The 25,146-nt window shown below is 49.2% G+C and overlaps 1 protein-coding gene across 1 annotated transcript in view; it reads right to left on the bottom strand.

The window, feature by feature from the left end:
* Window positions 1–25,146, bottom strand: part of DNAH8 (dynein axonemal heavy chain 8) — a 1,853,457-nt gene that overhangs the window by 278,532 nt on the left and 1,549,779 nt on the right. The window contains exons 69-70 of the mRNA XM_063918852.1: window positions 13,639–13,806; window positions 11,478–11,693 (exon numbers count right to left, since the gene is read on the bottom strand). Coding sequence (XP_063774922.1) covers window positions 11,478–11,693; window positions 13,639–13,806 — 384 coding nt within the window. The remainder of the gene's footprint in view (window positions 1–11,477; window positions 11,694–13,638; window positions 13,807–25,146) is intronic.

Raw genomic sequence — 25,146 nt, forward strand, 5'->3', positions numbered from 1 at the left:
ACATATTTCCGCCATATGCGGTGATAATGGTTTGCGGTCACTTCTTTCCTAGCTTTAATTAGCGTAGGGATAACTTCCTCCGGAATGCCCTTTTCCTTCAGGATCCGGCGTTCAACCGCCATGCCGTCAAACGCAGCCGCGGTAAGTCTTGGAACAGACAGGGCCCCTGCTGCAGCAGGTCCTGTCTGAGCGGCAGAGGCCATGGGTCCTCTGAGATCATTTCTTGAAGTTCTGGGTACCAAGCTCTTCTTGGCCAATCCGGAACAATGAGTATAGTTCTTACTCCTCTCCTTCTTATTATTCTCAGTACCTTGGGTATGAGAGGCAGAGGAGGGAACACATACACCGACTGGTACACCCACGGTGTTACCAGAGCGTCCACAGCTATCGCCTGAGGGTCCCTTGACCTGGCGCAATATCTTTTTAGCTTTTTGTTGAGGCGGGACGCCATCATGTCCACCTGTGGCCTTTCCCACCGGTGTACAACCATTTGGAAGACTTCTGGATGAAGTCCCCACTCTCCCGGGTGGAGGTCGTGTCTGCTGAGAAAGTCTGCTTCCCAGTTGTCCACTCCGGGAATGAACACTGCTGACAGTGCTAACACATGATTTTCCGCCCATCGGAGAATCCTTCTGGCTTCTGCCATCGCCATCCTGCTTCTTGTGCCGCCCTGACGGTTTACATGGGCGACCGCCGTAATGTGGTCTGACTGGATCAGCACCGGCTGGTGTTGAAGCAGGGGTCTTGCCTGACTTAGGGCATTGTAAATGGCCCTTAGTTCCAGAATATTTATGTGTAGGGAAGTCTCCTGACTTGTCCATAGTCCTTGGAAGTTTCTTCCCTGTGTGACTGCCCCCCAACCTTGAAGGCTGGCATCCGTGGTCACCAGGACCCAGTCCTGTATGCCGAATCTGCGGCCCTCTAGAAGATGAGCACTCTGCAGCCACCACAACAGCGACACCCTGGTCCTTGGAGACAGGGTTATCAGCCGATGCATCTGAAGATGCGATCCGGACCACTTGTCCAACAGATCCCACTGAAATATCCTTGCATGGAACCTTCCGAATGGAATTGCTTCGTAAGAAGCCACCATCTTTCCCAGGACTCGCGTGCAGTGGTGCACCGACACCTGTTTTGGTTTTAGGAGGTCTCTGACTAGAGATGACAACTCTGTGTCCAGAACTATCCCCAGGAACAGTAGACGCGTTGTAGGAAACAGCTGCGACTTTGGAATATTCAGGATCCAGCCGTGCTGTTGTAGCACTTCCCGAGCTAGTGCTACACCGATCAACAACTGTTCCCTGGACCTCGCCTTTATAAGGAGATCGTCCAAGTACGGGATAATTAAAACTCCCTTTCTCCGAAGGAGTATCATCATTTCGGCCATTACCTTGGTAAATACCCTCGGTGCCGTGGACAGACCAAACGGCAACGTCTGGAATTGGTAATGACAGTCCTGTACCACAAATCTGAGGTACTCCTGGTGAGGAGGGTAAATGGGGACATGCAGGTAAGCATCCTTGATGTCCAGTGATACCATGTAATCCCCCTCGTCCAGGCTTGCAATCACCGCCCTGAGCGATTCCATCTTGAACTTGAACCTTCTTATATAAGTGTTATAGAAACCAAGAATATGGGCACAAGCGACCAATGGTGTCTATAGTAAAGGAACGTAAAAAGATTTTTTATATAGAAAATAAAAGCATATTTATTTTACACGATTAAAAAACACTGATAAAATTTTAGTTTAAGAAAACATGCTTAAGCATAAGAATTCATAAAAAATGTGAACAAAAATATGGTTAAGAGAGAAGAAAAAATCTAAAAGTACAAGGTACACATCAGTTTGCAGTAAATGTGTAAAAAGTGCTTATCTTAGGTTCAGGAGGTTGGTCTGGGAAGGATCATGGAATGCCCAACGCGTTTCGTCCTTCAGGACTTCATCAAGTGTTCAAGGATTTTAAATTTAAAATGGGTCTCACCGAACCGTCCGGTTTCGGTACCACAAACATTGTGGAATAGTAACCCCGTCCTTGTTGAAGGAGGGGTACCTTTATTATCACCTGCTGAGAATACAGCTTGTGAATCGCCTCCAGCACTGCCTCCCTGTCCGGGGGAGCTGTCGGCAAGGCAGATTTGAGGAAACGGCGAGGGGGAGACGTCTCGAATTCCAGCTTGTACCCCTGAGATACTACTTGTAGAATCCAGGGATCCACCCGTGAGCGAGCCCACTGGTCGCTGAAGTTCTTGAGACGGGCCCCCACCGTACCTGGCTCCGCCTGTGGAGCCCCAGCGTCATGCGGTGGACTTAGAGGAAGCGGGGGGGGACTTTTGTTCCTGGGAACTGGCTGTATGTTGCAGCTTTTTCCCTCTACCTCTTCCTCTGGGCAGAAAGGACGCGCCTCTAACCCGCTTGCCTTTCTGGGGCCGAAAGGACTGTACCTGATAATACGGTGCTTTCTTTGGCTGTGAGGGAACATGGGGTAAAAATGCTGACTTCCCAGCTGTCGCTGTGGAAACGAGGTCAGAGAGACCATCCCCAAACAACTCCTCACCCTTGTAAGGCAATACTTCCATGTGCCTTTTAGAATCTGCATCTCCTGTCCACTGCCGAGTCCACAATCCTATCCTGGCAGAAATGGACATTGCGTTTATTTTAGATGCCAGCCGGCAAATATCCCTCTGTGCATCTCTCATGTACAAGACAGCATCTTTAATATGCTCTACGGTTAGCGATATAGTGTCCCTGTCTAGGGTATCAATGTTTTCCGACAGGGAATCTGACCATGCAGCTGCAGCACTGCACATCCATGCTGAAGCAATAGCCGGTCTCAGTATAATACCTGAGTGTGTATATACAGACTTCAGGATAGCCTCCTGCTTTCTATCTGCAGGCTCCTTTAGGGGGGCCGTGTCCGGAGACGGTAGTGCCACCTTTTTTGACAGACGTGTGAGCGCTTTATCCACCCTAGGGGATGTCTCCCAACGTGACCTGTCCTCTGGCGGGAAAGGGTACGCCATTAGTAACTTTTTAGAAATTACCAGTTTCTTATCGGGGGAAGCCCATGCTTCTTCACACACTTCATTTAATTCATCAGATGGAGGAAAAACCACTGGTAGTTTTCTCTCCCCAAACATAATACCCTTTTTTGTGGTACCTGGGGTAATATCAGAAATATGCAACAAATTTTTCATTGCCGTTATCATGTAACGGGTGGCTCTATTGGAATGTACACTAGTCTCATCATCGTCGACACTGGAGTCAGTATCCGTGTCGACATCTGTGTCTGCATCTGAGGTAGCGGGCGTTTTAGAGCCCCTGATGGCTTTTGAGACGTCTGGGCAGGCACAGGCTGAGTAGCCGGCTGTCCCACATCTGCTATGTCGTCAAACCTTTTATGTAAGGAGTTGACACTGTCGCGTAATTCCTTCCACATAACCATCCACTCAGGTGTCGACCCCGCAGGGGGTGACATCACATTTATCGGCACCTGCTCCGCCTCCACATAAGCCTCCTCATCAAACATGTCGACACAGCCGTACCGACACACGCACACACACAGGGAATGCTCTGACTGAGGACAGGACCCCACAAAGTCCTTTGGGGAGACAGAGAGAGAGTATGCCAGCACACCCCAGAGCGCTATATATAATGTAGGGATTCACACTATACATACAGTGATTTTTCCCTTATAGCTGCTATTAATATACAGACACTGCGCCTAAATTTAGTGCCCCCCCCCTCTCTTTTTTACCCTATGAAGTCTGGAAACTGCAGGGGAGAGCCTTGGGAGCTTCCTTCCAGCGGAGCTGTGAGAGGAAATGGCGCCAGTGTGCTGAGGGAGATAGCCCCGCCCCTTTCTCGGCGGGCTTCTCCCGCTTTTTTATGGAATATATGGCAGGGGATTTTACACATATATAGTCTTAATGACTATATTATGTGTTATTTTGCCAGTAAGGTACTCTTATTGCAGCCCCAGGGCGCCCCCCCCAGCGCCCTGCACCCATCAGTGACCGGAGTGTGTGGTGTGCATGGGGAGCAATGGCGCACAGCTGCAGTGCTGTGCGCTACCTTAATGAAGACCGAGGTCTTCTGCCGCCGATTTTCAGGAACATCTTCTTGCTTCTGGCTTTGCAAGGGGGACGGCGGCGCGGCTCCGGGACCGGACGACCGAGGCTGGGCCTGTGTTCGATCCCTCTGGAGATAATGGTGTCCAGTAGCCTAAGAAGCCCAAGCTAGCTGCAAGCAGGTAGGTCCGCTTCTCTCCCCTAAGTCCCTCGTAGCAGTGAGTCTGTTGCCAGCAGATCTCACTGAAAATAAAAAAATAAGATATTACTTACCGATAAATCTATTTCTCGGAGTCCGTAGTGGATGCTGGGGTTCCTGAAAGGACCATGGGGAATAGCGGCTCCGCAGGAGACAGGGCACAAAAAGTAAAGCTTTTTCCGATCAGGTGGTGTGCACTGGCTCCTCCCCCTATGACCCTCCTCCAGACTCCAGTTAGGTACTGTGCCCGGACGAGCGTACACAATAAGGGAGGATTTTGAATCCCGGGTAAGACTCATACCAGCCACACCAATCACACCGTACAACTTGTGATCTAAACCCAGTTAACAGTATGATAACAGCGGAGCCTCTGAAAGATGGCTTCCAACAACAATAACCCGAATAAGTTAACAATAACTATGTACAATTTATGCAGATAATCCGCACTTGGGATGGGCGCCCAGCATCCACTACGGACTCCGAGAAATAGATTTATCGGTAAGTAAAATCTTATTTTCTCTATCGTCCTAGTGGATGCTGGGGTTCCTGAAAGGACCATGGGGATTATACCAAAGCTCCCAAACGGGCGGGAGAGTGCGGATGACTCTGCAGCACCGAATGAGAGAACTCCAGGTCCTCCTTAGCCAGAGTATCAAATTTGTAAAATTTTACAAACGTGTTCTCCCCTGACCACGTAGCTGCTCGGCAAAGTTGTAATGCCGAGACCCCTCGGGCAGCCGCCCAAGATGAGCCCACTTTCCTTGTGGAGTGGGCCTTTACAGATTTAGGCTGTGGCAGGCCTGCCACAGAATGTGCCAGTTGGATTGTGCTACAGATCCAACGAGCAATCGTCTGCTTAGACGCAGGAGCACCCATCTTGTTGGGTGCATACAATATAAACAACGAGTCAGATTTTCTGACTCCAGCTGTTCTTGCAATATATATTTTTAATGCTCTGACAACGTCCAGTAACTTGGAGTCCTCCAAGTCACTTGTAGCCGCAGGCACTACAATAGGCTGGTTCAGATGAAATGCTGACACCACCTTAGGGAGAAAATGCGGACGAGTCCGCAGTTCTGCCCTGTCCGAATGGAAAATCAGATATGGGCTTTTGTAAGATAAAGCTGCCAATTCTGACACTCTCCTGGCAGAAGCCAGGGCTAGAAGCATGGTCACTTTCCAAGTGAGATATTTCAAATCCACCTTATTTAGTGGTTCAAACCAATGAGATTTTAGAAAATCCAAAACTACATTGAGATCCCACGGTGCCACTGGAGGCACCACAGGAGGCTGTATATGCAGCACTCCCTTCACAAAGGTCTGGACTTCAGGGACTGAAGCCAATTCTTTTTGAAAGAAAATCGACAGGGCCGAAATTTGAACCTTAATAGATCCCAATTTGAGACCCATAGACAATCCTGATTGCAGGAAATGTAGGAATCGACCCAGTTGAAATTCCTCCGTCGGAGCACTCCGATCTTCGCACCACGCAACATATTTTCGCCAAATTCGGTGATAATGTTGCACGGTTACTTCTTTCCTTGCTTTAATCAAAGTAGGAATGACTTCTTCCGGCATGCCTTTTTCCATTAGGATCCGGCGTTCAACCGCCATGCCGTCAAACGCAGCCGCGGTAAGTCTTGAAACAGACAGGGACCCTGCTGAAGCAAGTCCCTCCTTAGAGGTAGAGGCCACGGATCTTCCGTGATCATCTCTTGAAGTTCCGGGTACCAAGTCCTTCTTGGCCAATCCGGAACCACTAGTATCGTTCTTACGCCTCTTTGCCGTATAATTCTCAATACTTTTGGTATGAGAGGCAGAGGAGGAAACACATACACCGACTGGTACACCCAAGGCGTTACCAGCGCGTCCACAGCTATTGCCTGCGGATCTCTTGACCTGGCGCAATACCTGTCCAGTTTTTTGTTGAGGCGAGACGCCATCATGTCCACCATTGGTCTTTCCCAACGGGTTACCAGCATGTGGAAGACTTCTGGATGAAGTCCCCACTCTCCCGGGTGAAGATCGTGTCTGCTGAGGAAGTCTGCTTCCCAGTTGTCCACTCCCGGGATGAACACTGCTGATAGCGCTATCACATGATTCTCTGCCCAGCGAAGAATCCTTGCAGCTTCTGCCATTGCACTCCTGCTTCTTGTGCCGCCCTGTCTGTTCACATGGGCGACTGCCGTGATGTTGTCCGACTGGATCAACACCGGTTTTCCCTGAAGCAGAGGTTCTGCCTGGCTTAGAGCATTGTATATTGCTCTTAGTTCCAGAATGTTTATGTGAAGAGACGTTTCCAGGCTCGTCCATACTCCCTGGAAGTTTCTTCCTTGTGTGACTGCTCCCCAGCCTCTCAGGCTGGCGTCCGTGGTCACCAGGATCCAATCCTGTATGCCGAATCTGCGGCCCTCCAATAGATGAGGACTCTGCAACCACCACAGAAGAGACACCCTTGTCCTTGGAGACAGGGTTATCCGTAGGTGCATCTGAAGATGCGACCCTGACCATTTGTCCAACAGATCCCTTTGGAAAATTCTTGCGTGGAATCTGCCGAATGGAATTGCTTCGTAAGAAGCTACCATTTTTCCCAGGACTCTTGTGCATTGATGTACAGACACCTTTCCTGGTTTTAGGAGGTTCCTGACAAGCTCGGATAACTCCTTGGCTTTTTCCTCCGGGAGAAAAACCTTTTTCTGAACCGTGTCCAGAATCATCCCTAGGAACAGCAGACGAGTTGTCGGCATTAACTGGGATTTTGGAATATTCAGAATCCACCCGTGCTGTTTTAGCACTTCTTGAGACAGTGCTAATCCCATCTCTAGCTGTTCTCTGGACCTCGCCCTTATTAGGAGATCGTCCAAGTATGGGATAATTAATACGCCTTTTCTTCGAAGAAGAATCATCATCTCGGCCATTACCTTTGTAAAGATCCGAGGTGCCGTGGACAATCCGAACGGCAGCGTCTGAAACTGATAGTGACAGTTTTGTACAACGAACCTGAGGTACCCCTGGTGTGAGGGGTAAATTGGAACGTGGAGATACGCATCCTTGATGTCCAAGGATACCATAAAGTCCCCCTCTTCCAGGTTCGCTATCACTGCTCTGAGTGACTCCATTTTGAACTTGAACTTCTTTATGTACAGGTTCAAGGACTTCAGATTTAGAATAGGCCTTACCGAGCCATCCGGCTTCGGTACCACAAAAAGAGTGGAATAATACCCCTTCCCTTGTTGTAGAAGAGGTACCTTGACTATCACCTGCTGAGAGTACAGCTTGTGAATGGCTTCCAAAACCGTCTCCCTTTCGGAGGGGGACGTTGGTAAAGCAGACTTCAGGAAACGGCGAGGTGGATCCGTCTCTAATTCCAACCTGTACCCTTGAGATATTATCTGCAGGATCCAGGGATCTACCTGCGAGTGAGCCCACTGCGCGCTGTAATTTTTGAGACGACCGCCCACCATCCCCGAGTCCGCTTGAGGAGCCCCAGCGTCATGCTGAGGCTTTTGTAGAAGCCGGGGAGGGCTTCTGTTCCTGGGAAGGAGCTGCGTGTTGCTGTCTCTTCCCTCGACCTTTGCCTCGTGGCAGATATGAATAGCCCTTTGCTCTCTTATTTTTAAAGGAACGAAAGGGCTGCGGTTGAAAAGTCGGTGCCTTTTTCTGTGGGGGAGTGACTTGAGGTAGAAAGGTGGATTTCCCGGCAGTAGCCGTGGCCACCAAATCTGATAGACCGATTCCAAATAACTCCTCCCCTTTATACGGCAAAACTTCCATATGCCGTTTTGAATCCGCATCACCTGACCACTGTCGCGTCCATAAAGCTCTTCTGGCCGAAATGGACATAGCACTTACCCGTGATGCCAGTGTGCAGATATCCCTCTGTGCATCACGCATATAAAGAAATGCATCCTTTATTTGTTCTAACGACAGTAAAATATTGTCCCTGTCCAGGGTATCAATATTTTCAATCAGGGACTCTGACAAACTACCCCAGCACTGCCCATCCAGGCAGTCGCTACAGCTGGTCGTAGTATAACACCTGCATGCGTGTATATACTTTTTTGGATATTTTCCATCCTCCTATCTGATGGATCTTTAAGTGCGGCCGTCTCAGGAGAGGGTAACGCCACTTGTTTAGATAAGCGTGTTAGCGCCTTGTCCACCCTAGGAGGTGTTTCCCAGCGCTCCCTAACCTCTGGCGGGAAAGGGTATAATGCCAATAATTTCTTTGAAATTATCAGTTTTTTATCAGGGGCAACCCACGCTTCATTACACACGTCATTTAATTCTTCTGATTCAGGAAAAACTATAGGTAGTTTTTTCATACCCCACATAATACCCTGTTTAGTGGTACCTGTAGTATCAGCTAAATGTAACGCCTCCTTCATTGCCAAAATCATATAACGTGTGGCCCTACTGGAAAATACGGTTGATTCGTCACCGTCACCACTGGAGTCATCGCCTGTGTCTGGGTCTGTGTCGACCGACTGAGGCAAAGGGCGTTTCACAGCCCCTGACGGTGTTTGAGTCGCCTGGACAGGCACTAATTGATTGTCCGGCCGCCTCATGTCGTCAAACGACTGCTTTAGCGTGTTGACACTATCCCGTAGTTCCATAAATAAAGGCATCCATTCCGGTGTCGACTCCCTAGGGGGTGACATCCTCATATTTGGCAATTGCTCCGCCTCCACACCAATATCGTCCTCATACATGTCGACACACACGTACCGACACACAGCAGACACACAGGGAATGCTCCTAACGAAGACAGGACCCACTAGCCCTTTGGGGAGACAGAGGGAGAGTTTGCCAGCACACACCAAAAGCGCTATATATATATCAGGGATAGCCTTATAATAAGTGCTCCCTTATAGCTGCTTTGTTATATCAAATTATCGCCATAAATGTGCCCCCCCCTCTCTGTTTTACCCTGTTTCTGTAGTGCAGTGCAGGGGAGAGACTTGGGAGCCGTCCTGACCAGCGGAACTGTGAGAGGAAATGGCGCCGTGTGCTGAGGAGATAGGCCCCGCCCCTTTTCTGGCGGGCTCGTCTCCCGCTATTTAGAGAAATTAGGCAGGGGTTAAATATCTCCATATAGCCTCTAGGGCTATATGTGAGGTATTTTTAGCCTTTATAGGTATCATTTTGCCTCCCAGGGCGCCCCCCTCCCAGCGCCCTGCACCCTCAGTGACTGCCGTGTGAAGTGTGCTGAGAGGAAAATGGCGCACAGCTGCAGTGCTGTGCGCTACCTTTTGAAGACTGCAGGAGTCTTCAGCCGCCGATTCTGGACCTCTTCTGTCTTCAGCATCTGCAAGGGGGCCGGCGGCGTGGCTCCGGTGACCATCCAGGCTGTACCCGTGATCGTCCCTCTGGAGCTTGATGTCCAGTAGCCAAGAAGCCAATCCATCCTGCACGCAGGTGAGTTGACTCCTTCTCCCCTCAGTCCCTCGCTGCAGTGATCCTGTTGCCAGCAGGAATCACTGTAAAATAAAAAACCTAGCTAAACTTTTTCTAAGCAGCTCTTTAGGAGAGCCACCTAGATTGCACCCTTCTCGGCCGGGCACAAAAATCTAACTGGAGTCTGGAGGAGGGTCATAGGGGGAGGAGCCAGTGCACACCACCTGATCGGAAAAAGCTTTACTTTTTGTGCCCTGTCTCCTGCGGAGCCGCTATTCCCCATGGTCCTTTCAGGAACCCCAGCATCCACTAGGACGATAGAGAAACCTAAATATAACTTTCTTTTCTAAGAGCTCAGGAGAGCCCCTAGTGTGCATCCAGCTCGGCCGGGCACAAAATTCTAACTGAGGTCTTGAGGAGGGTCATAGAGGGAGGAGCCAGTGCACACCAGGTAGTCCTAAAGCTTTCTTTAGTTGTGCCCAGTCTCCTGCGGAGCCGCTATTTCCCATGGCCTTACGGAGTTCCCAGCATCCACTAGGACGTCAGAGAAATAGGCAGAGTCTGCTCCTGGGCAAGGCCATCTTAACATATAGGCACACAGGGCATCTACCCAGGTCCCGACGAGTATGGGTCTTTGAGCAGGGGCAGGCTGGTGCCTCTGGGGCTTCTTTTTGGGCAGATAGAGAATACTGTTAAAATGCTCTGGTTGTGAGTTACACACAATCAGCAGAGATGACGGGCAGCATTCTCTAGCTGCTACCCAGCCTGCAGCCAGACAGTGAATGTCTGTCAGCATGCTGATTGGTGGATGGCTGGAGCTATCATCACAGTGCTGACAATCAGTCACTGTATGGAAGCATGTGGAGAGAAGGTGCAGGATCACAGGAGGTAAGTTATGATTTTTTTTTTACATTTTTTAATGTATTCCTGCGAATGTGTGGGTAGAGACCTCAGTGCATTGCTTTGCCCAGGGCCTACAATGCTGTTAAGATGGCCTACGCCTGGGCCACTGTACAATAGGAGTGTCTGTGTTATATCCTGCTTCTTAGCCACCAGGTAAATCCATGCACCTACTGAGATACTTGCTTGCATCATAGTCAATAGATGGCTTCTATCATGCTGATGGATGGTGCTCATTTTTAAGGGATGGATTACATTTAAGTGGACATGGATTATAATGCAACCAGCTATCAGGTACAATATGTGTATAGTAGAGCCAGATTTGTGTTCATATATATTTAATAAGTACCATTGTAATGTTATCTATAAATTATTACTTGCATATTAACTATAAGCCCATATATGCAGGCAACACTATGTTACTAAAGTCAAGTCCTGGCTAAAAGTTGCCTGTCAGCCAGTGATTGAAGTAGACATAATGGGGGGAATTCAATTGTTTGAAAAGTCAGTTGGGTGTCTGTTTTTTCGGGTGTAGTATGTCTGACCGGCGGTCAGGAGACCGCCGGTCAGCATACCGACGCCGGGATCCCGGCAGCAAGCCTTGCGGGCTTGCTGCCCTCGCCACGCTGCGGGCTTGGTGATGACCTGCGGTCGCCACGGATTCTATTCCCACTCTATGGGTGTCATGGACACCCACAAGTGGAAATAGTCCCTGTTGGCCGGCATGCCGACTATCGGCATAGTGAGCGGGCGGGATGTCGGTGGAGGTCATGTGACTGTCGGTCTCCCGACCGCCGGTCACATGAATACCACCCTTTTTTTCTTATCTAATAGAGAGGAAAAAACAGACACCCAACCGACTTTTCAAACAATTGAATTCCACCCTATATGTTATATCTTAGGAGCTATCTACCTTTATAGGCTCTACTTCTTTGTTGACAATATAGAATGATGCCATTGCCTCTGTCCATATAAACAGACCAGCTAGATTGCCGCAGACCTTCTTCGCATTTTCAAACGTGAAATCTTCCATCTGAAAATAGGGCTGTATTAACTGCATAGTCTCATCGTTAATAGTGTCCTTTGGGAACTGTTGAAGTGACTGTAGAAATCCAGTAGAACTCATGAGCTGTGGAATACACAGGGCCATAAATGTTATCTCTAGAACTGCATTCATTGTAGAAAACTTGCATAGATTTTTTTTTAATCCTTTTACATATTTGTTACAAAATAGCAGTCACTGCAATAAACTCTACTTCATAATAACAACAATGGAAGTCATAGCATGGCCGCAACTGGGGGGGGTGGGGGGGGGGGGGGGGGTAGGCGCGCTCTAAGGGGGCATGCGCCCCAGGTGCAGAAACTGAGTGCAGAGATGGGTACTTTGCCTCCCCTCTTTCCTCTCAGCCCTAAGGGGCTACCTTCTGCCGGGTCCCAGAACCCTCGCTGCAGGTCCCCACTCCCCAGTACCACCAGTGTGGACTCCTGGGAAACCAACCCCCCAGGCAAATAGAAGACTTATGAATGGGGGTGGGGTGGTTGTTCACACGCTCCTACGTCTGCCCCCGGCCCTGTTCCTCAGGGCCTCCCCCTTCCTGCACGGCAGCTCCACCAGAGGAGGACAGGGCGAGAGGAAGCACTAGCGGCCAATAATTACTGAGGTGAGATCTCTATACGCCACAATAGCGGCTGCCTACTAAAGCATGGTCCTAGGTCCCAACTGGCATGCAGGGCTTTGTAGTCATACAGTGATTGCATGGCTTATATCAGGTTTATAACACCAGCCAGTCCTAGAGACTCCTCTCTGCAGCCAGGATAACCCACATTGTGTGCTCCCCCTCCTCAGAAAGTTGGTACTCCTCCTCTTTAATTGGTCCTAGGTCCTGACTGGCATACCGGGCTTTGTATTCCTACAGCAGCCAGTCAGTCCCCCATAAGACTCTATCTGAGGTGCATGTTAGTTTTCTTGTGTTCCTATCCATTTTCCTAGGGAATGTGTGCTGGTTGCACCCTGACGGTGCTGGTTGTCACTTTGCCAACTATTTTATTACTGTGTTTTTGACATGGTTCCAAAGTGTGTGTGTTTGTGTGTGTGTGCATGGGAGGCGCCAAATTACTGCCTTGCCCCAGGTTCCAAAAATCCTAGTTTCGGCCCTGTTCATAGCTGCACACCACACGGTACCTGTTGCTATGTAAGCAGGGCAGTCGAGAGCAGGGCTGGGCCCAAGTACTTTTCAAGGGGTATGGCTAATCACAGGAGTTGTGGTCAAGTACCCTTAGAAAAAAATACTGAAAAAAAAAAAGTATTTCAAGCACCTCCACAGCAGGGTGTGCTGGTCTGAGGAGAAGAGCTGCAGCTGCTGCTGCCAGGTAAGAGGGAGGGGGCCCAGGGCCCCCTCTGAGCCCTCACTGGGCCCATCCATCAGACCTGGGCCCAGGTAATTTGTACCCTCTCCCCCCCTCTCTCGACACCACTGTATGTAAGGAGGGGGGCAGGTGACAGCCACTATGTGAAGCTGGTACCAAACTAGTCTAATGACTGCCCTGCTGAAGCAACACCATTATGGGAACAAGGTCGGTGATATAAGGTGGATATCAACCCACCAATAACAATACCTAACTCGTTGGCAGAGATGTGAACTGTGCAGCTTAGCTATGGGAACATAAATCTGAAAATATGGTTACTATAGTCCCTTAGGGGTAAAGCTGTTTAGTAGGCTTGTTGTCGGTGAACACCCTGCCAATTACCCATTTACAGTTCTATAATCCTATGTGATTCCAAACTCCGAATTTGCTATTTGACCTAAGTGATTCTAAACTCCTAATCTGCGTACCACACTGACACATAAGGTTGCCTCCGGACTGACCAGTCTGTTGGCAAGATAAGAAAGCTAAATATTCACCCAGTATATTCACTAAGGGAATCATTCTGAGGTCTTTAATGCATAGGGGCCAAATCATACTGTACATGTAAATGAGGTTTTAAGGACAGTAAATCAACACAAAAACATACATTGATAAGGGTCAATGTAATAAAACAAGTCATCTATAGTACAGCGTGATGAGTTAGTTACCTTTAAGGACTCCCCCCAGGAAGGTTTACATGTGCCTTTCTCAGAGTCTATCATCACTGGATTGAGCTTCTTTTGAAACAGCAGAAGACAGACATCCATAATTCTCATAAGCAGGTGGGGTGGCTTTGAAACTTTCCGTAATTTAGCAATATCTGCAGATTTGATGGTCTATGAAAAACATATCAGAGCAATATCAATAAATCCAGTTCTTTACCTTACAAAAGTAAAGAACACTGTTACAAAATGTTACATTAATCTCTCCTACAGAGTCAATGAAAAAGCTAGTTATGCTCATTAGAAAATAGTTGTAAACCAGAGAACCAGTACATGCCTGATATTCCCTGTTATCTGCACAGGCAGCCACTAGAGGCTGCCACATCTGAAAGTGAAAGTAATCATACAATGAGATGTTACAGCCAGCTGCTAATTCATTAAAAATACTGGCCCTCATTCCGAGTTGATCGCTCGGTAATTTTCTTCGCATCGCAGTGAAATTCCGCTTAGTACGCATGCGCAATATTCGCACTGCGACTGCGCCAAGTAATTTTACAATGAAGATAGTATTTTTACTCACGGCTTTTTCTTCGCTCTGGCGAACGTAGTGTGATTGACAGGAAATGGGTGTTACTGGGCGGAAACACAGCGTTTTCGGGGCGTGTGGATAAAAACGCTACCGTTTCCGGAAAAAACGCAGGAGTGGCCGGAGAAACGGGGGAGTGTCTGGGCAAACGCTGGGTGTGTTTATGACGTCAAACCAGGAACGACAAGCACTGAACTGAACGCAGATGCCGAGTAAGTCTGAAGCTACTCTGAAACTGCTAAGTAGTTTGTAATCGCAATATTGCGAATACATCGGTCGCAATTTTAAGAAGCTAAGATACACTCCCAGTAGGCGTAGGCTTAGCGTGAGCAACTCTGCTAAATTCGCCTTGCGAGCGATCAACTCGGAATGAGGGCCACTGATCTGACTGTTTCACACTTGCTGCATATGTAGAGAGGGTGCAGGGTAGAGAGAGACTGTGGGGTAGGGGCAGGTTTTTGGTGTGGCAGTTGAAATGTATAACAAATATAACGAGTTTTATGGTAAGAACTTATAGGCCCTACACACATGCCGATATTCTGAAAGATATGAACGATCTCGTTCATAAATGAACGAGAACTCGTTCATATCTTTCAGTGTGGAGACTCCAGCGATGAACGATGCGCGGCCCCGCGCTCGTTCATCGCTGATCTCCCGTCGGCTGTGCATGCAGGCCAATATGGACGATCTCGTCCATATTTGCCTGCACTTCAATGCAGCCGGGTGACGGGGGGAGTGAAGAAACTTCACTCCCCCCGTCACTGCCCCCCCGCCGCCGGGTTGCTCGTCGGCCGTATCGGCCGTCGGGCACCTCGGCGGCGCATCGCCGAGTGTGTAGGGCCCCTTACCTTTGTTAAAACTCTTTCTGCAAGATACACTGGGCTCCACAAGGAATGGACAATGGGGTGTAGAGTAGGATCTTGATCCGAGGCACCAACAGGCTCAAAGCTTTGACTGTTCCCAGAATGCATAGCGCCGCCTCCTATATCACCCCGCCTCCCTGCACAGGATCTCAGTTTTTAGTTAACCAGTCCAATGCAGTAGCAGGAAAAGAGACGAAAAGGGTTAGTAGCCACAACACCGCATTCTCGCGACAGGAGACGTGTCAGCGGCTAATGCCATACCAACCCAAAGAAGCTAAGTGCGTCAGGGTGGGCGCCTTGTGAAGCCCAGTGTACCTCGCAGAAAGAGTTTTAACAAAGGTAATTTCTTACCATAAAACTCGTTTTCTGCTGCGGGGTACACTGGGCTCCACAAGGAATGGACAATGGGGATGTCCTAAAGCAGTTACTTATGGGAGGGGACGCACTGTAGCGGGCACAAGAACCCGGCGTCCAAAGGAAGCATCCTGGGAAGCGGCAGTATCGAAGGCATAGAACCTTATGAACACGTAGCCGCCTTGTACAATTGTTCAAGGGTCACACCACGTTGGGCCGCCCAAGAAGGTCCAACAGACCGAGTAGAATGGGCCTTAATGTGATCAGGAGCAGAGAGACCAGCCTTCACATAAGCATGTGCAATCACCATTCTAATCCATCTGGCCAGAGTTTGCTTGTGAGCAGGCCAGCCACGTTTGTGAAACCCAAACACAACAAAAAGAGAATCCGATTTCCTAATAGCAGCAGTTCTCTTCACATAGATACGGAGAGCCCGTACCACATCCAAAGACCGCTCTTTGGGAGACAGATCAGGAGAAACAAGTGCCGGAACTACAATCTCCTGATTAAGGTGGAACGAAGAAACCACCTTAGGTAGATAGCCGGGATGAGTCCTGAGAACCGCCCGGTCACAGTGAAGTATCAGATATGGGGAACTACAGGGCAAGGCACCCAAATCCGACACTCTTCTAGCTGAAGCAATAGCCAGCAGAAACACCACCTTAAGGGAAAGCCACTTAAGGTCAGCTGAACCAAGAGGTTCAAACGGAGACACTTCTAACGCCTACAAAACCACCGACAAGTCCCAAGGAGCCACAGGCGGGACATAGGGAGGTTGGATACGCAACACCCCCTTAGTAAAGGTATGCACATCAGGTAGGGTCGCAATTTTTCTCTGAAACCACACCGACAAGGCAGATATTTGAATCTTGAGGGAGGCCAGACGCAGGCCTAAGTCCAGGCCCTGCTGAAGAAAAGCCAACAACTTGGCTATACTAAACTTGGAAGCGTCATAATCGTTAGATGCGCACCAAAAAAAGTAAGAATGCCAGACCCTATAGTAAATCCGAGACGAAGCCGGTTTCCGGGCCCGCAACATAGTTTGAATGACCGCCTCAGAAAACCCTTTAGCCCTTAAGACGGAAGCTTCAAGAGCCACGCTGTCAACGACAGCCGGGCTAGGTCCTGGTAGACACAGGGGCCCTGAACGAGGAGGTCTGGGCGTTGTGGAAGTAGAATTGGACGCTCCGACGATAGGCCTTGCAGGTCTGAGAACCAGTGTCGTCTGGGCCACGCCGGAGCTATGCGAAGCAGAATTCCTTTTCCTTGCTTGAACTTCCGAATTACCCTGGTCAGGAGTGACACCGGAGGGAACACGTACAGCAGCCGAAACCTCCACAGTACCGCCAGCGCATCCACGAATGCTGCTTGAGGATCCCTTGTCCTTGCTCCGAAGACCGGAACCTTGTGATTGTGTCGAGACGCCTTCAGATCCACATCTGGACGGCCCCACCTTTCCACTAGGAGTTGAAACACTTCTGGATGGAGGCCCCACTCGCCGGCATGCACGTCCTGACGACTGAGAAAGTCCGCTTTCCAATTCAGGATTCCCGGAATGAATATAGCCGATATGGCCGGTAGATGGCGTTCTGCCCACTGTAGAATCTTTGAGACTTCCTTCATTACTAGGCGGCTTCGAGTGCCACCTTGATGATTTATGTAAGCCACTGCGGTGGCATTGTCCGACTGTACTTGAACAGGACGGTTCTGAATTAAATGCTGGGCTAGGTTCAAGGCATTGAAGACCGCCCACAACTCCAGAATATTGATCGAGAGGAGGGACTCCTCCTTGGTCCACCGCCCCTGAAGGGAGTGTTGCTCCAGCACTTCACCCCAAACTCTTAGACTGGCATCTGTCGTCAACAGGACCCAGTCGGATATCCAGAATGGACGGCCCCTGCACAGTTGTTGGTCCCGGAGCCACCAGAGCAGCGACAGACGGACCTCCGGAGTCAATGAGATCATTTGAGACCTGATCTGGAGAGGACGAGAATGAAATTGAGCGTTCTCCACCATGTCGAATGCTGACACCATGAGGCCCAGCACCTGCATCGCCGAATGTATCGACACTTGCGGACAAGATAGGAAGCAACGAATCCTGTCCTGAAGTTTCAGGACTTTCTCCTGAAACAGGAACAACCGCTGGTTGTGAGTGTCCAATAGTGCTCCCAGATGCACCATGCTCTGAGCATGGATCAGGGATTACTTCTTCCAGTTGATGAGCCACCCGTGGGCTTGCAGAAACCGGACCGTCACATCTAGATGACACAGGAGAAGTTCTGGGGAATTTACCAGGATTAACAAGTCGTCCAAATACGGCAGTATCCTGACCCCTTGACGGCGGAGTACCACCGTCATCACTGCCATGACTTTTGTAAAGACTCGCGGAGCCGTTGTTAAACCAAAAGGTAACGCCCGAAACTGGTAATGGCAGTTGCCAATCGCAAATCTCAGGTATTGCTGATGAGACACTGCTATAGGAACGTGCAGGTTAGCATCCTGTATATCCAGGGAGACCATGAAGTCCCCAGGTTCCAAGGCCAGAACTATAGAGCGAAGGGTTTCCATCCGGAACTTGGAAACCTTTACAAACCTGTTCAATGCCTTGAGGTTGAGAATGGGCCGGGAGGACCCATTCGGTTTCGGGACTAGAAACAGCAGAGAATAGTACCCCCGGCCCCTCTGCGCAAGAGGCACCTGTACTACGACTCCTGTATCCAGGAGAATGTACCACAGAATGTAGAGTATTTGCCTTTGTCTTGTCCAACGGGACATCTGTCTGGCAAAATCGATGAGGGGGTCGGTTTTTGAAGGCTATGGCGTAACCTCGTGTGACGACTTCCCGTACCCAGGCATTTGAAGTGGTCTTCAACCATTCCTGGGTATTCCCTAGAAGCCAGCCCCCCACCCTGGGATCCCCCAGAGGGAGGCCCGCCCCGTCATGCGGCAGGCTTATCTGTCTTGGAAACTGGCTGACGGGCCGCCCAGGCTCTTTTGGGCTTAGGCTTACCAGGTTTGGAAGTGCGGGCCTGCTTCTGCAGCACAAAATACAAAACTGAGATCCTGTGCAGGGAGGCGGGGTGATATAGGAGGCGGTGCTATGCATTCTGGGAACAGTCAAAGCTTTGAGCCTGTTGGTGCCTCGGATCAAGATCCTACTCTACACCCCATTGTCCATTCCTTGTGGAGCCCAGTGTACCCCGCAGCAGAAAAAATAAGAATTTACTCACCGGTAATTCTATTTCTCGTAGTCCGTAGTGGATGCTGGGGACTCCGTAAGGACCATGGGGAATAGCAGGCTCCGCAGGAGACTGGGCACTCTAAAGAAAGATTTAGTACTATCTGGTGTGCACTGGCTCCTCCCTCTATGCAGGGCCGTCTTAACAGCAGTGTGGGCCCCTGGGCATAGCAATACACTGGGGCCCCTACCCATCCTCCATGGGTGGGGGTGCTATCAGCAGCAGCTTTGATGTCCCGCGGGCGGTAGGGGGTGTTCTATATTCAGCTCAGCATGTAGGACTTGGAGCAGTAATTTCTAGTGATGAGCGGGTTCGGATCCTCGGGATCCGACCCGCCCGAACTTCACCTTTTATTTACACGGGTCCGAGCGACTCGGATCCTCCCGCCTTGCTCGGTTAACCCGAGCGCGCCCGAACGTCATCATCCCGCTGTCGGATTCTCGCGACATTCGGATTCTATATAAGGAGCCGCGCGTCACCGCCATTTTCACACGTGCATTGAGATTGATAGGGAGAGGACGTGGCTGGCGTCCTCTCCATTATATTAGAAAAGAACAGAGTAAACTGAGTGACTTAGTTATGTGGGGAGGATTGGGGACGGGGAGCAGCTGTTAGGGAGTACAGTGCAGGGTTTACCACCAGTGAGTTAGTTTAATCCTTTGTTTCTCTGCCTTAAAAAAAACGCTCCACCATATCTGTGCTCAGTGTGCTGCACTGCTGCATGATATATCTGTGCTGAGTGCACTGCTCACACTGCCTAATTGTGGGGACTGGGGAGCAGTTATAGCAGGAGTACAGTGCACAGTTTTGCTGACAGTGACCACCAGTCCAGTATACGTTTGTCTGCCTGAAAAACACTCCTGTGGTGTTTTTTTTTTTTTTTCTTCATACTACTTTAGCAGTCTGCTGACAGTGTCCACCAGGTCCGTTATATATAGTATATTATATATATATAAGCAGTACGGTAGGCCACGGCTGTACCTACCTCTGTGTCGTCAGTGCACTCGTCGTCCATAAGTAATATAATACTATACTTACTATCCATCCATCTACATTGTATTGTATACCTACCTGTGGTGCTTTTTTTTTTCTTAATACTAGTTTAGCAGTCTGCTGACAGTGTCCACCAGGTCCGTTATATACAGTATATTATATATATAAGCAGTACGGTAGGCCACGGCTGTACCTACCTCTGTGTCGTCAGTGCACTCGTCCTCCATAAGTAATATAATACTATACTATCCATCCATCTGCATTGTATACCTGTGGTGGCTTTTAGTTGTGCGCATTAAAATATGGAGAACAAAAATGTGGAGGTTAAAAAAATAGGGAAAGATCAAGATCCACTTCCACCTCGTGCTGAAGCTGCTGCCACTAGTCATGGCCGAGACGATGAAATTCCATCAACGTCGTCTGCCAAGGCCGATGCCCAATGTCATAGTACAGAGCATGTAAAATCCAAAACACAAAAGATCAGTAAAAAAATGACCCAAAAATCAAAATTAAAAGCGTCTGAGGAGAAGCGTAAACTTGCCAATATGCCATTTACGACACGGAGTGGCAAGGAACGGCTGAGGCCCTGGCCTATGTTCATGGCTAGTGGTTCAGCTTCACATGAGGATGGAAGCACTCATCCTCTCGCTAGAAAAAAAGAAAAGACTTGCGGCAAAAGCACAGCAAAGAACTGTGCGTTCTTCGAAATCCCAAAGGAGAGTCCAATTGTGTCGGTTGCGATGCCTGACCTTCCCAACACTGGACGGGAAGAGCTTGCGCCTTCCACCATTTGCACGCCCCCTGCAAGTGCTGGAAGGAGCACCCGCAGTCCAGTTCCTGATAGTCAAATTGAAGATGTCACTGTTGAAGTACACCAGGATGAGGATATGGGTGTTGCTGGCGCTGGGGAGGAAATTGACAAGGAGGATTCTGATGGTGAGGTGGTTTGTTTAAGTCAGGCACCCGGGGAGACACCTGTTGTCCGTGGGAGGAATATGGCCATTGACATGCCTGGTCAAAATACAAAAAAAATCAGCTCTTCGGTGTGGAATTATTTCAACAGAAATGCGGATAACAGGTGTCAAGCCGTGTGTTGCCTTTGTCAAGCTGTAATAAGTAGGGGTAAGGACTTTAACCACCTCGGAACATCCTCCCTTATACGTCACCTGCAGCGCATTCATAATAAGTCAGTGACAAGTTCAAATACTTTGGGCGACAGCGGAAGCAGTCCACAGACCAGTAAATCCCTTCCTCTTGTAACCAAGCTCGCGCAAACCACACCACCAACTCCCTCAGTGTCAATTTCCTCCTTACCCAGGAAAGCCAATAGTCCTGCAGGCCATGTCACTGGCAAGTCTGACGAGTCCTCTCCTGCCTGGGATTCCTCCGATGCATCCTTGAGTGTAACGCCTACTGCTGCTGGCGCTGCTGTTGTTGCTGCTGGGAGTCGATCGTCATCCCAGAGGGGAAGTCGTAAGCCCACTTGTACTACTTCCAGTAAGCAATTGACTGTCCAACAGTCCTTTGCGAGGAAGATGAAATATCACAGCAGTCATCCTGTTGCAAAGCGGATAACTGAGGCCTTGACAACTATGTTGGTATTAGACGTGCTTCCAGTATCCGCCGTTAGTTCACAGGGAACTAGACAATTGCTTGAGGTAGTGTGCCCCCGTTACCAAATACCATCTAGGTTCCACTTCTCTAGGCAGGCGATACCGAGAATGTACACGGACGTCAGAAAAAGACTCACCAGTGTCCTAAAAAATGCAGTTGTACCCAATGTCCACTTAACTACGGACATGTGGACAAGTGGAGCAGGGCAGACTCAGGACTACATGACTGTGACAGCCCACTGGGTAGATGTATTGCCTCCCGCTGCAAGAACAGCAGCGGCGGCACCAGTAGCAGCATCTCGCAAACGCCAACTCGTTCCTAGGCAGGCTACGCTTTGTATCACCGCTTTCCAGAATACGCACACAGCTGAAAACCTCTTACGGCAAATGAGGAAGATCATCGCAGAATGGCTTACCCCAATTGGACTCTCCTGGGGATTTGTGGCATCGGACAACGCCAGCAATATTGTGCGTGCATTACATCTGGGCAAATTCCAGCACGTCCCATGTTTTGCACATACCTTGAATTTGGTGGTGCAGAATTATTTAAAAAATGACAGGGGCGTGCAAGAGATGCTGTCGGTGGCCAGAAGAATTGCGGGACACTTTCGGCGTACAGGCACCGCGTACAGAAGACTGGAGCACCACCAAAAACACCTGAACCTGCCCCGCCATCATCTGAAGCAAGAGGTGGTAACGAGGTGGAATTCAACCCTCTATATGCTTCAGAGGATGGAGGAGCAGCAAAAGGCCATTCAAGCCTATACATCTGGCCACGATATAGGCAAAGGAGGTGGAATGCACCTGTCTCAAGCGCAGTGGAGAATGATTTCAACGTTGTGCAAGGTTCTGCAACCTTTTGAACTTGCCACACGTGAAGTCAGTTCAGACACTGCCAGCCTGAGTCAGGTCATTCCCCTCATCAGGCTTTTGCAGAAGAAGCTGGAGGCATTGAAGGAGGAGCTAAAACAGAGCGATTCCGCTAGGCATGTGGGACTTGTGGATGGAGCCCTTCATTCGCTTAACCAGGATTCACGGGTGGTCAATCTGTTGAAATCAGAGCACTACATTTTGGCCACCGTGCTCGATCCTAGATTTAAAACCTACGTTGGATCTCTCTTTCCGGCAGACACAAGTCTGCAGAGGTTCAAAGAACTGCTGGTGAGAAAATTGTTAAGTCAAGCGGAACGCGACCCGTCAACATCTCCTCCTTCACATTCTCCCGCAACTGGGGGTGCGAGGAAAAGGCTACGAATTCCGAGCCCACCCGCTGGCGGTGATGCAGGGCAGTCTGGAGCGACTGCTGATGCTGACATCTGGTCCGGACTGAAGGACCTGCCAACGATTACTGACATGTCGTCTACTGTCACTGCATATGATTCTCTCACCATTGAAAGAATGGTGGAGGATTATATGAGTGACCGCATCCAAGTAGGCAAGTCAGACAGTCCGTACGTATACTGGCAGGAAAAAGAGGCAATTTGGAGGCCCTTGCACAAACTGGCTTTATTCTATCTAAGTTGCCCTCCCTCCAGTGTGTACTCCGAAAGAGTGTTTAGTGCCGCCGCTCACCTTGTCAGCAATCGGCGTACGAGGTTACTTCCAGAAAATGTGGAGAAGATGACGTTCATTAAAATGAATTATAATCAATTCCTCCATGGAGACATTCACCAGCAGCAATTGCCTCCAGAAAGTACACGGGGACCTGAGATGGTGGATTCCAGTGGGGACGAATTAATAATCTGTGAGGAGGGTGATGTACACAGTGAAAGGGGTGATGAATCGGACGATGATGATGAGGTGGACATCTTGCCTCTGTAGAGCCAGTTTGTGCAAGGAGAGATTGATTGCTTCTTTTTTGGTGGGGGCCCAAACCAACCAGTCATTTCAGTCACAGTCGTGTGGCAGACCCTGTAGCTGAAATGATGGGTTCGTTAAAGTGTGCATGTCCTGTTTTTACAACATAAGGGTGGGTGGGAGGGCCCAAGGACAATTCCATCTTGCACCTCTTTTTTCTTTCATTTTTCTTTGCGTCATGTGCTGTTTGGGGAGTATTTTTTTAAGTGCCATCCTGTCTGACACTGCAGTGCCACTCCTAGATGGGCCAGGTGTTTGTGTCGGCCACTAGGGTCGCTTAGCTTAGTCGTCACACAGCTACCTCATTGCGCCTCTTTTTTTCTTTGCGTCATGTGCTGTTTGGGGAGTATTTTTTGGAAGGGCCATCCTGCGTGACACTGCAGTGCCACTCCTAGATGGGCCAGGTGTTTGTGTCGGCCACTTGTGTCGCTTAGCTTAGCCATCCAGCGACCTCGGTGCAAATTTTAGGACTAAAAATAATATTGTGAGGTGTGAGGTGTTCAGAATAGACTGAAAATGAGTGGAAATTATGGTTAATAATACTATGGGATCAAAATGACCCCCAAATTCTATGATTTAAGCTGTTTTTTAGTTTTTTTTGAAAAAAACACCCGAATCCAAAACACACCCGAATCCGACAAAAAAAATTCGGTGAGGTTTTTCCAAAACGCGTTCGAACCCAAAACACGGCCACGGAACCGAACCCAAAACCAAAACACAAAACCCGAAAAATTTCAGGTGCACATCACTAGTAATTTCTGCTAATTACTCCTTTACTGCACAGATAGGGTGGAAGAGAGAACACTAAACTGTACAAGGAGGCACTGGGCTGAATGAAGGGGCCCCAATATATGACTTTCAGGGTGGTAGGGGGTGTTTAATACATAAGGAAGGGGTCGATAGTGAAGTGGGCTTAATTTTCATAATTTTCTGGTGAGAGAGCAGCTTGCTTGACTGCAGATATCTCAAGTTCCTGGAAAAAAATTTCTTAGCTGTGAATGGGATAAAAAATTAGTGTCTCACCTGTCAGGAGGAACTGGGGACTTGGGTATCAGAGTTTAGGAGCCAGAGCAATTAACCAACAAATATATAAAACTTGATATTAGACGTGTGGAGCTTGAGCAGGTACCAGCTGCTTGAAGGCTGATATCTTTGGTTCTGGGCATAGTAGAGACAAGCTGCTAGTGTCCACCGAAAGTGGAGAGTCACAGCTTTTGAAATATACCCTCAGAAAAACGCTAAGTCATACAGAGCCCAAGATATCTGGCTGGGAAGAGCAATTAACAGGCTTGGATGGGGACCACTGCTTTGAAGTCGGATATCTCTGGTTCCCTAGGGCCGATCTTCAAAAATCTGGTACCCCTGGAAAGAGGGGACCCTCAGCTATCAGCCTGGGGCCCTTATACTCCTGGGGCCCTTGGGCAAGAGCCCATTGAGCCCATACGAAAAGACGGCCCTGCCTCTATGCCCCTCCTCCAGACCTCAGTTAAGGAAACTGTGCCCGGAAGAGCTGACATTACAAGGAAAGGATTTTGGAATCCAGGGTAAGACTCATACCAGCCACACCAATCACACCGTATAACTTGTGATAAACTTACCCAGTTAACAGTATGAACAAACAACAGAGCATCAACCAATGGATGCCAACATAACATAACCCTTTATTAAGCAATAACTATATACACGTATTGCAGAAAGTCCGCACTTGGGACGGGCGCCCAGCATCCACTACGGACTACGAGAAATAGAATTACTGGTGAGTAAATTCTTATTTTCTCTAACGTCCTAGTGGATGCTGGGGACTCCGTAAGGACCATGGGGATTATACCAAAGCTCCCAAACGGGCGGGAGAGTGCGGATGACTCTGCAGCACCGAATGGGCAAACACCAGGTCCTCCTCAGCCAGGGTATCAAACTTGTAGAACTTTGCAAATGTGTTTGAACCCGACCAAGTAGCAGCTCGGCAAAGCTGTAATGCCGAGACCCCTCGGGCAGCCGCCCAAGAAGAG

The sequence above is a fragment of the Pseudophryne corroboree genome, chromosome 4 (assembly GCF_028390025.1).
Source record: "Pseudophryne corroboree isolate aPseCor3 chromosome 4, aPseCor3.hap2, whole genome shotgun sequence".
Lineage (NCBI taxonomy): Eukaryota > Metazoa > Chordata > Amphibia > Anura > Myobatrachidae > Pseudophryne > Pseudophryne corroboree.